We start from the raw sequence: 11,002 nt of genomic DNA, 5'->3' as shown, positions 1-11,002 counted from the left end.
ATCATTTGATTTATGTAAGTATTTATGAAGGTAAAAAGCGGTCCCCCGACACGTCAAAATTTAGTTTACGTAGTGTTAAAAGTTATTTTTTGCTTTATAGGATTTAGCTTTTTAACTTTTGTCATAATTATTGCGTACTTTTTTTGGGTCGGGGGTTTTTTTAAATTTATAATTTAATTTTATTTCATGCTTTTTAAAGGAGCTCCTTAATTTTTCCTTCTTTCATTTAATTTATTTTATCTTAAGATGGGGTCGCTATTTGCGATCTCGGCCAAAGGAAGCTGTTTAACAATCCTCATGACAAACTGGCTCTGGGAGAATTGCACAGATTGAGAAACAATAAAGATTCACCTTTGGACATTCTAGATTTTCAGCAAAAATATAAATCGGTTTATCCGTTTAATTCCGGCATTCCAGGTTTTCATCCGCCACATCCCATTTCCAGCATCAGGTTCTCGTCAATCAGAAACATGAAGAGAACTGGTCAAGACAAATTCAACGAGCCCAAACTCGATGGGTTTACTAAAAGGCAGTTCAGGGTTACGTCTCCTACCTTCGTGCCCTAACAGCAGACCAGCTCAGTGGTTCCAAAAGACATTAGTGTTTCAAATTTCAGATCCCACATATACTTGCAAGTAAACTGAGCGTGTAACATTCCTATCACATCTAGCAAACGAGCTGATGACCTTGAAGACCTGAACCGATTTCCACCAAACATAGCTAAGAACACTCCCGACTGACATACCTTTTAAACAAAAAAAACCGCATTACAATCGGAATATCCGTTTGGGAGCTACGATGCCACATACACACACACACACACACACACACACACACACACACACACACACACAGACACGTCAAACTTATAACACCCCGTCGTTTTTGCGTCGGGGGTTAAAAACTATCTTGGTTGCGCAATATGAATGCGTGATATTTATGAGAAGCATTCATTGTTGAGATTATACATTCTCCGTATGACACTTACTCTATTTAAAGATGTTAGCCAATAAATAAAGCGTAGGTACTAAATTAATCCTTTTAAGCTTCATTCATACTTTGTTATAGAATGTTGAGATTTCTGTGGCAAATTGTTACTTGCCACTTCTCATGAACATACATAAGTAGTATATTTACAAGATAAGTTGTCAAATTGCTTAGATTTTCTTTGAAATAATTAAAGCTTGCTTTAATTCACTTACTCATATGTTACAAAAACAAAACTATAAATTCACGTTTTTGTCCACGTTCCTGACATGAAACGTTTGAGCTAAGTTTTCAAGGAAATTCATTAATTATGTTCTCAGAAAGTTTAGAGAGGACTCGGCTTGTAAGATGAAATTACTTATTTAATTTATGACAAAAACTGGTTGTTATTACGAAAATGGGGTCATGTGTTTCTTGAAAATATTTGTAGGCATTGCGATAAAAACACACATTTTAAGGATAAATTTTGTCTTTTAAACATAAGGATTAATTTGCGTTTTTATGACTCAGTTATTTACAATTATGGAAGGCTCCGTTGTTCTATCAGAATGCAAAAACTCATCGCATCGCTAAACGATCGATCTTTGACATTTCCGTGGTTCGTCGCCGTATCGCGTCGTGATGTCGTGGCGCTTCGAACAATCTTGCAATTTGTGAAATATTTGGAATAGTCCCGGCGGCGGCCACCAACGAATATGCCAGTGAATTACTGGATGTGCGGCCCGCGAGCATTAGATACTTCGAATTGGTTTTTAACTAATTGTTACCAGAATCCGACGACCACCGACTAGAACGATTGTGGACACACAACGCGGACCCCACAATGAAGTAATTGTGAGAATTCTGACAAAAGAAGTTTCTTATTCTGCAGCCTTTAAATTGGGATCACGTAAGATCCGACTGTTCTATATTGGGACACAATAAACTTAATTCGGGATATTTAAAAACAAATGACTATTGTGTTACAGACTTCTTTTGTTTTTCTACGTTACATATGTTAATACAACGAAAAAAATATACAGTAACTTATGTGTATTTAAAAAACACACTTGAAAGAAAACTGACAGTAAATTATGACGTGTGATAATATCACTCACCACAGGCGCCCTTAACCTATTTCTGCCAATCCTGTCTGTTTTTTTTGCAAAATTCTCGCAACAACTTATGGGGGAGCTGACACACAAGTGCTTCCAAGTGCGTGTCCGTGTGTCCCACGCGGGTGGTCGCTACGTAGACGATTCAATAATGATGCCCCCTGATGTAATGTGGCGGCTTTAGCCACGCAAAAACGGACTTGCCAGAATCATGGGCAATACAATACAGGCACAAAGTCAAACAAACCTTCGTAGGTACGCTCAACCGCGGTGTCTTTTACTTCCTTGAACTTTATGACGTCATCCTATTCAAACAACGCTAAGCATCATAAACTATTGTTGTAGTAGTCTAATAAAATTGCCGGTGCCTTCTGTTGCCCTAATAAAATTGGTTCCATATAAATGGACGGCCAAAAAAACTTACCCAGTGATTTTTGCCGACGGGAAAAAAGGACGAATGTTTTGGTTCGGCTGTCTACCGTAATAGTCGGTCGTCTTTATGCTAATAGTTTTAAGCTATTGGGTAATTAAACATTGTAAACAAATAAGATTTTAATTGGTTAAGCACAGGGAAAAACTTAAAACGCTGTAGGAATGTTTCTTTTCTTCGAAATTAACTGTCAAAAAATTATTTCGACAAGAAATAACAACTAGTTGTTTTCTCTTCACATAAAAAAAAACCTAAGCACATCAAATTACTCAATTTATTTTTTAGAACTTTCAAAAAGATTTCAAAATATTAAATTGCAAAATAATTATTAGCAGAGCATGGTTTCGATCCACGGACCTCTGGGTTATGGGCCCAGCACGCTTCCACTGCGCCACTCTGCTTACACGATATCCTTATAAATAGATTCTTCCATACACAAGACTGATGCAATAAAATCAAAGGATTATAAGTACATCCCCCTCCGTGTGAGACGAGGTCTGTGGCCAGTAATGGAACGATAAAAGGCTGTAACTATAACAAATACATTGGTGAATACACAAAAAGTAATGTTAGCAGAGCATGGTTTCGATCCACGGACCTCTGGGTTATGGGCCCAGCACGCTTCCACTGCGCCACTCTGCTTACACGATAATCCTGTGAATAGTTTCTTCCATCAAATAACTGATGCAATAAATCCAAAATGTTATACAAGTATTAAACTCCTTTTTAGATTACAATATATTGGTGAATGTGATGTACTGCAAAATAATTAAATAAATATGTTTTCATGCGATCCGCCCGCTCGGCATTACATTGACAGCAGTCAAGGCGAGCGGACGTGTCGCACGCACTTTACTAGATACACAACTGTGTTTCATTAAACCTCCTAACAGTAAGAGTGAGACATAACATTGGCGACGAGGATAAAGAACGTGAGTAAAATGCAGTTTATATTACTCGTAAAAAAAAAAAAAAAGCGAATTACCGAGGTTATCTATTTTGTCACAGTGAATATTGTTTTCTTTTCCTATTCAATTTAAAAAGGGATTTGGAGATTAATTTGTTGTTTGGTAAAATAGGAAATATTTTAAGATTAAACAAATTAGTGAGTGGTATCCTCGGCCAATATAGCCAGTGCCTGCTAATACTTACCTACTAATAAAATATTGCTGTGTAGCAGGTGTGCTCATTCCATCATACCCGCATTGTATAAATAACGCAGAACTATCACTACCATAAACATACTGAGATATTATCCGTGCCATTCTCGACTTACCCACATTACATTTAATAATAAATACTTACATTCTGAGTAATACCGTACAACTGAGCATTTTATCTAAACATTAATTATCGTTCATAGAACCTTAATTTTATTTTGTATGCAATGCAAGTATATTACAAATTCATAAAGTTAAGTAAGGAAACTATGATTAGTGCAAAGATTACTTTAAAACAGTCTATTGCGATTAGACTCGACGCTTGTTCTTTTCAATAAGCCACCTACTACACAACAACAACTAATTGTGCCTGTAAGTATTAGCCAAGTCGAAAATAATGACAAAATACATACTGTATACTATTCCAATGGGTAAATATCCATCAAGTTCCCCATATACTGGTACAAAACTTTAGATACCAGTATATGCAATTCCACAAAAACAAATGATTCATGTTCCAATCCAAAAGTTCAGTCTAGAGTATTTAAACACAATACTATCTACGAATTGTATATACAATACATACTAAATCACTATATAAAATAATATTATAATCATATGCTACTATTAGGTACAGTGGTTAATTTTAGTAGTAGGCGCTAAAGCAATTTTCATGCTTACTTGCAGATTGTCCCAACATGTCTCAATTACCGACCATAGAAACTTTCGATTGCGATGGTGATCCGACTTCATTAGGCCATCGGTGGCAAAAATGGAAACGAGGTCTTAAAAACTACCTTCTAGCCTTAGGCATCGACCCGCCCTTAAAAAACGAGCAATACTCTTACATACCGGTGGCTTAGGATTGCAAGATATCTATTATAACCTTCCCGGTGCACACGTTGAAGAGGGCGACTCTAATGATGTTTTCGAGTCCGCCATTAAGATTCTAGATGAGTACTTTTCTCCGAAGCAAAGTTTTGTTTATGAACGACACGTATTCCGACTAATGAAACAAGAACCGGACGAAAAATTCGAAAAATTCTTAGTTAGATTACGTAATCAATGTTCCAAATGTGATTTTTCTAACAAAGACAACGCTCTCATAGACCAAATTGCTGAAAAATGTACCTCATCAGACCTTAGAAAGAAAATATTACAGTTAGGAGATTCCGCTACAATTGAAAAAGTTATTTTAGAAGCCAACTCAATCGAAACTGTAGAAAGACAATTAAAGGAATTCCAAGTAATAAAAACTGAACAGGTTAATAGGATTGGAACAAGAATAAACAAAACCCGAACTCAGGGTACTCACACGGATAACACACGGTGTACAAGATGTGGAAGTGAAAATCACAAGTGTGATGATACACGTTGTCCCGCCAGGGACAAAGTGTGTGACAAATGTGGTTATAAAGGTCACTTCATGAGTCAATGTCGAACAAGGAAACTAAAGCGTAAAGCACCCAATACTTGGAACAAACAAAAAAATGACAACAAAAAAACTAAAACTAATGAACCACAGATCAAACCATCAGTCAGTGATGTAAACTATATATTTCATATTGACGATGACGCTGAAATAACTTGCCAAGTGGGTGGTGTCAACATAAATATGCTCATCGACTCTGGGAGTAAAAACAATATAATAAATGATAAAACCTGGGAATATTTAAAATCAAAAGCTGTAGTTGTGTCTAACCAGCATCCAGGTTCCGATCAAGTGTTTATGGCATACGGTTCAAAAGATCCTCTGGATGTGCTCGGCACATTTGAAGCATCAATCGTAGTTGGTCCAGAAACGGAAACTGCGAAATTTTATGTAATTAAAAATGGTACCCGTAATTTGTTGGGCAAGCATACAGCTACAGGTCTCAATGTGCTTAAATTAGGGGTGAGTATAAATCTAGTATATACAAAGAATTTTCCTAAATTCAAAAATGTCCAATTGGCTATTGCCATAGATCCATCTGTGACACCCATATGTCAGCCATATAGGCGAGTACCAATTCCCCTCGAAAATAAAATCAATGATAAACTTGATGAATTAGTCAAAAAAGACATCATTGAACCAGTAGATCAAGCTACAACTTGGGTTTCTCCGGTAGTACCTATTCTTAAGAGCGATGATACCTTAAGACTATGCGTCGACATGAGATGTGCAAACAAAGCCATTATAAGAGAGAATCATCCTTTACCTACAATGACCCAACTTCTCCCAAAGCTCAGGAAGTCATGTATCTTTTCTAAACTTGATATTAAAGATGCGTTCCACCAAGTCGAAATAAAAGAAGATTGTCGGGATATTACAACATTTATAACCAGTAAAGGTCTGTTTCGATATAAGCGTCTGATGTTTGGTATATCTTGTGCACCCGAACATTTTCAGAAAATTATGGAAAGGATGCTTCTCCCTTGTAAGGGTGTTGTTAATTTCATTGACGATGTTATTGTGTTTGGCAGTAACGTTAACGAACATAACGATAGACTTAAACATGTGTTACAAGTTTTGAAAGAAAACGATGTGGTCCTTAATGATAAAAAATGTATTTTTAACGCGTCAAAAATAGATTTTCTGGGGCATGAATTATCTCCACGAGGCATTAGGCCCCTTGATAAGTACGTTAAAACTATAAAATCATTCAGAGAACCTAAAACAGTCGAAGAAGTTCAAAGTTTTTTAGGACTTGTCAATTATATTGGAAAATGGATCCCAAGATTGGCCACCATGACCGATCCAATTCGAGAAATTTTAAGACACAAACTCTCTAAACACGCCGACATAACAGAATATTGGAAAGATAAACAATTTGCTGCGTTTGCAGAGTTAAAAGAAAGTTTAAGTGCCCTTCGCACCTTAGGTTTTTATGATCCACACGATAGGACACAAGTCATGGCAGATGCTAGTCCTGTAGGGTTAGGAGCAGTCCTCGTGCAGATCGATGTACAAGGACCTCGGATTATTGCTTTTGGTCATAAAAGTTTATCGGACGTTGAAAAGCGATATTGCCAGACCGAAAAGGAGGCACTTGCCTTGGTCTGGGCTGTGGAACATTTTAACATGTATTTATATGGGTTAAAAGAATTTGAGCTGATTACTGATCATAAACCTCTCGAGGTAATATTTGGGCCGCGATCAAAACCTTGTGCACGAATTGAACGATGGGTGTTACGGTTACAGGCATACAATTACAAGGTTGTTTACTGTCCTGGTAAAAACAATATTGCTGATTCCCTGTCTCGATTATGCCCAAATCATAATTCACATCCCCATGATAGCGAGCATCACATTAATAAAATCGTAGAATTTGCTAGACCAGTGGCTGTACCTATGGGGGATATCATTGATAAATCCAAAAGTGATGAAGACATTCAATTAGTAAAATTAGCTCTCTCTGGAAATAATTGGGACCCCAAAGTAAATAACTATAAACTCTTTGAGCATGAACTTTGGATGCACGGCGATATTTTACTACGTGGGAACAAAATAATCATTCCCACGGAATTACGCAAGCAAGTGCTCGCATCGGCACATGAAGGACATCCAGGTATTGTTGCTATGAAAAGTAGATTGCGTACTAAAGTTTGGTGGCCTAAAATAGACAAAGACGCGGAAATCATGGTTAAAAGTTGTAAAAGTTGCACTCTAGTTTCAGGACCTAGCCTCCCTGAACCAATGAAGAGACGCGATCTACCTATACAACCATGGACCGATATAGCTATAGACTTTCTAGGCCCACTGCCAAGTGGACACAACTTATTAGTAGTCATTGATTATTATAGCCGCTACAAAGAAATTAAGATTATGAAATCTATAACATCTAGTGAAACTATTAATGTTCTAAAAGAAATGTTTTCCAGGCTAGGTATTCCAGTCAGTATAACATCAGATAATGGGCGTCAATTTATTAGCGAGGAGTTCAAGTCCTTCTGTTCAGAATTTGGCATCAGGCTTTATAATTCTATACCATATTGGCCACAACAAAACGGAGAGGTTGAAAGACAAAACCGCGACATTATTAAGCGCTTGAAAATTAGCCAATGCCAAAAGTCTGATTGGAAGGATGATCTCCTTCGCTATCTCATGATGTACAATAGCACTCCCCATAGTACAACTGGCAAAACACCCTCAGAACTATTTTTTAATAGACAATTCAGAGACAAAATCCCTTCCGCTGTAGATGTCGAAAACCGGCGTATGGACCTAGAAGTATATGACAAAGATAAAATCACAAAAGAAAAGGGAAAAGTGATTGAAGATAGGAAAAGGAAAGCTGTAAACAATGAAATCAATATAGGAGAAAAGGTTTATGTTAAAAACATGATAAAAGAAAATAAATTGACACCTGATTTCAACCCTACTCCACACACAGTAATGAGTGCTAACGGTGGTGATATAAATGTAAAAAATGATGAAACAGGTCAAAACATAAGAAGAAACATAGTTCACCTCAAGAAAATAGAGGGACAATGGAGAATTCACAATGAAGACGGGGAAAAAGACGATGGTGAAATAGAAATAGAAACGGATGATTAAATTGGTATTGTGTAGATTATTATTGATGATTATTGTTAAAACTAGGATATTATACTTAAATTATTTAAATACTAGAATTATATAAAATCAGCTTAAACATAGCTTAAATAGTGACTATTAACCAAAATAAAATTCAGAGTAGTTACAGTGATTAGTAAAAAAATGCAAATATATTAAATGCAAAATATATTGAAAGGAAGAGATGTGATGTACTGCAAAATAATTAAATAAATATGTTTTCATGCGATCCGCCCGCTCGGCATTACATTGACAGCAGTCAAGGCGAGCGGACGTGTCGCACGCACTTTACTAGATACACAACTGTGTTTCATTAAACCTCCTAACAGTAAGAGTGAGACATAACAGTGAACATACAAAAAGTAATGTTAGCAGAGCGTGGTTTCGATCCACGCACCTCTGGGTTATGGGCCCAGCACGCTTCCACTGCGCCACTCTGCTTACATGATAATCCTGTGAATAGTTACTTCCTACCCAGAGGTCCGTGGAACGAAACCATGCTCTGCTAACATTACTTTTTATATATTTGGTAATATAATACTTTGATTTTATTGCATTAGCCATAGATATGGAAGAAACTATTCACCGGGATATCATGTAAGCAGAGTGGCGCAGTGGAAGCGTGCTGGGCCCATAACCCAGAGGTCCGTGGATCGAAACCACGCTCTGCTAATTTATCTTTTTAACATTTTAATCTTTTTGCAATAATTGTGTTAACTATAGCATTCTTGCGCTATTTATAATCGTGTTCAAAGGTAGATTTTGATATCTCAAACAATATTGTAGGTGTGGGTTAAACCTAATTGTATTATTTTCCAATCACTGAATATCAATGTTCGTATTTTAACTTTTGCTCGTTGATTTTTGTTATTTCGAAATTGATTTGAGGCCATTGGCAACCCAATTATGTTCAGGCGTACCCGTTGGACTGTAACTTTCTGTTATTATTTTGAACATCTGTCAATTTCACGGGACGACGCTTCGGGTCGAAGAAACACAACCCACCTTGTCAGATTGTCTTTGTTCAACGCTAGTTAAGCGGAAGAAAATAATTATATCGACGAATCGAAGACGACAGCCGCTGGATTGAATGTAAAATAATTATCGTTTCTTCAATTTATTTCAATCTGTTGTACAGTTTACAAGATAAATAACTAGCTGTTTTCCATAATGATTACCTTCATATTTTCAACTCTTTGGCAGGTTACAAATTACTGTTCTTTCTATTAAAAATAGCTCTGAACTTCCTAATTCGACGAAATATCGACAGTTCATTTTTATATTTTTGTTTTAAATATTTGAGAAACATTTAGGTAGGGACGTTAAAACTTAATTTTTTGCAACAGCGTGCATGTATTGTAAATCCTTAATTCCATTACCAGGCAGCAGTAAGGTTTGAGATTATGTACTGTTATTATTTTTTGTAAGAGTAAGTCATAAAATTGGTCGTTTTATTTGAAAATTATATTGAAATATTAAAAAATCTGTAATTACCTGGCATAACTGTCTTTCTCAATAATGTATTCCGTTTATTCACTACCTTCTGTTTCACTCGCATCCTCGTTGAAACGAAAAGCATTGCAAGGACTTGCTTAACTACAATGCTTAGCTACTTAAAATGTACTATTCTTTTATAAAATAACTATTTTTTATACTAATATTTACATGGATAAGAAATAGCAAAATGCCGACCATAATAAAAGAGCATAAAATGCAAACTAACTCAGGTAGATACACTTGCATTGTCCAACTTTTTCACTTGCAATTTAGGATCATGAGCGGCATTTTTGTACAACACAACTAAATTGGTCTACATAAAATAATTACGACATTCTGTTTGTTCAGTACATCTCAGTAAGGTAGGCTTTACTCATGTAATTTTCTTGTTAACCTTTGGACATCGAGTCTTATTAAGTCATCAGAATTATACCGCACCGGTACTTCAAGAGCGTGTTTTGTTTTTGAGCAAAAAGCTGAAGGCGTATTTTTGAAAATTAAATTGTTATGCCATCGGAGGTTTCGTGAGTATATGTTTATTGAAGACTCCAATAATGTTGTTTTTAAGTTAAGGCTTTAACTAACAGTTTGTTTTGTGTTTTGATAGTCATCATTTATCGTATTGTGTGATGCGTACCCGTAGAGTGAATTTTTTTGCTCATTTCATTGTTCTTAGTCGAAATGAAAATCATTGACCAACTACGTTCTAGATGTCCTTTTCATGGAACTTTATAAATTTAAGTGATTTATAAATGGGAATGATGATAATGATATTGAAAGTAATGTTAAGGGTTAATTTTTTTGTATCGTCATCAACATCTTCACACATCTATACACCCACAACCCGTCGGCAAAAAATGTTTGTCAATATCCACCGTACTTGAACAAAAATAGCTCTCAAATATCACCATATTCCAATAAAACGCACTCAAGTTCTAATCCGACGCAAGCTCCCGCAAACATTTTCAATTTTACCCGTATTCATCTAAAGCGTAATTTTCGTTCACTATTGATCTGCTATTCGTCTATTGCCTTTGTTTTTATACACCCACATGCGCTTTTATTGCAGCGTTGCAATTGCCGATGCAGCTGCAACACTGTAAATAAAACTGGAATGGATGTTTTCAAATATAGTGTAAAATACAGTCTCATATGTAGGTAGTGTCAACAATGGGCACACTGTGCTAAAAATGGGAAATTTTCTAACTACAGCTACAATAGTTACACAGTTCATGGAATCCATGACCGATTAATTTGGATAAATAGCAGTAACTAAATA

At 36.1% G+C, this 11,002-nt stretch overlaps 1 protein-coding gene and 4 non-coding genes across 5 annotated transcripts; 2 read left to right on the top strand and 3 right to left on the bottom strand.

Moving 5' to 3' along the window:
- Positions 1-2,840: 2,840 nt before the first annotated feature.
- On the bottom strand, positions 2,841-2,912 carry Trnam-cau (transfer RNA methionine (anticodon CAU)). The gene has a single exon. It is a non-coding gene; the product is annotated as a tRNA-Met (tRNA).
- Positions 2,913-3,081: 169 nt separating this feature from the next.
- On the bottom strand, positions 3,082-3,153 carry Trnam-cau (transfer RNA methionine (anticodon CAU)). Its single transcript has one exon. It is a non-coding gene; the product is annotated as a tRNA-Met (tRNA).
- A 1,527-nt stretch (positions 3,154-4,680) lies between these two features.
- On the top strand, positions 4,681-8,208 carry LOC135117969 (uncharacterized protein K02A2.6-like). Its single transcript, XM_064038653.1, has one exon. It carries the CDS (start codon positions 4,681-4,683, stop codon positions 8,206-8,208), a length of 3,528 nt encoding a protein of 1,175 aa, XP_063894723.1.
- Positions 8,209-8,595: 387 nt separating this feature from the next.
- On the bottom strand, positions 8,596-8,667 carry Trnam-cau (transfer RNA methionine (anticodon CAU)). The gene has a single exon. It is a non-coding gene; the product is annotated as a tRNA-Met (tRNA).
- A 159-nt stretch (positions 8,668-8,826) lies between these two features.
- Trnam-cau (transfer RNA methionine (anticodon CAU)) lies at positions 8,827-8,898 on the top strand. Its single transcript has one exon. It is a non-coding gene; the product is annotated as a tRNA-Met (tRNA).
- The last annotated feature ends 2,104 nt before the right edge of the window (positions 8,899-11,002 follow it).

The sequence above is a fragment of the Helicoverpa armigera genome, chromosome 16 (genome assembly GCF_030705265.1).
Source record: "Helicoverpa armigera isolate CAAS_96S chromosome 16, ASM3070526v1, whole genome shotgun sequence".
Lineage (NCBI taxonomy): Eukaryota > Metazoa > Arthropoda > Insecta > Lepidoptera > Noctuidae > Helicoverpa > Helicoverpa armigera.
This window is presented reverse-complemented; position numbering and strand designations above follow the sequence as displayed.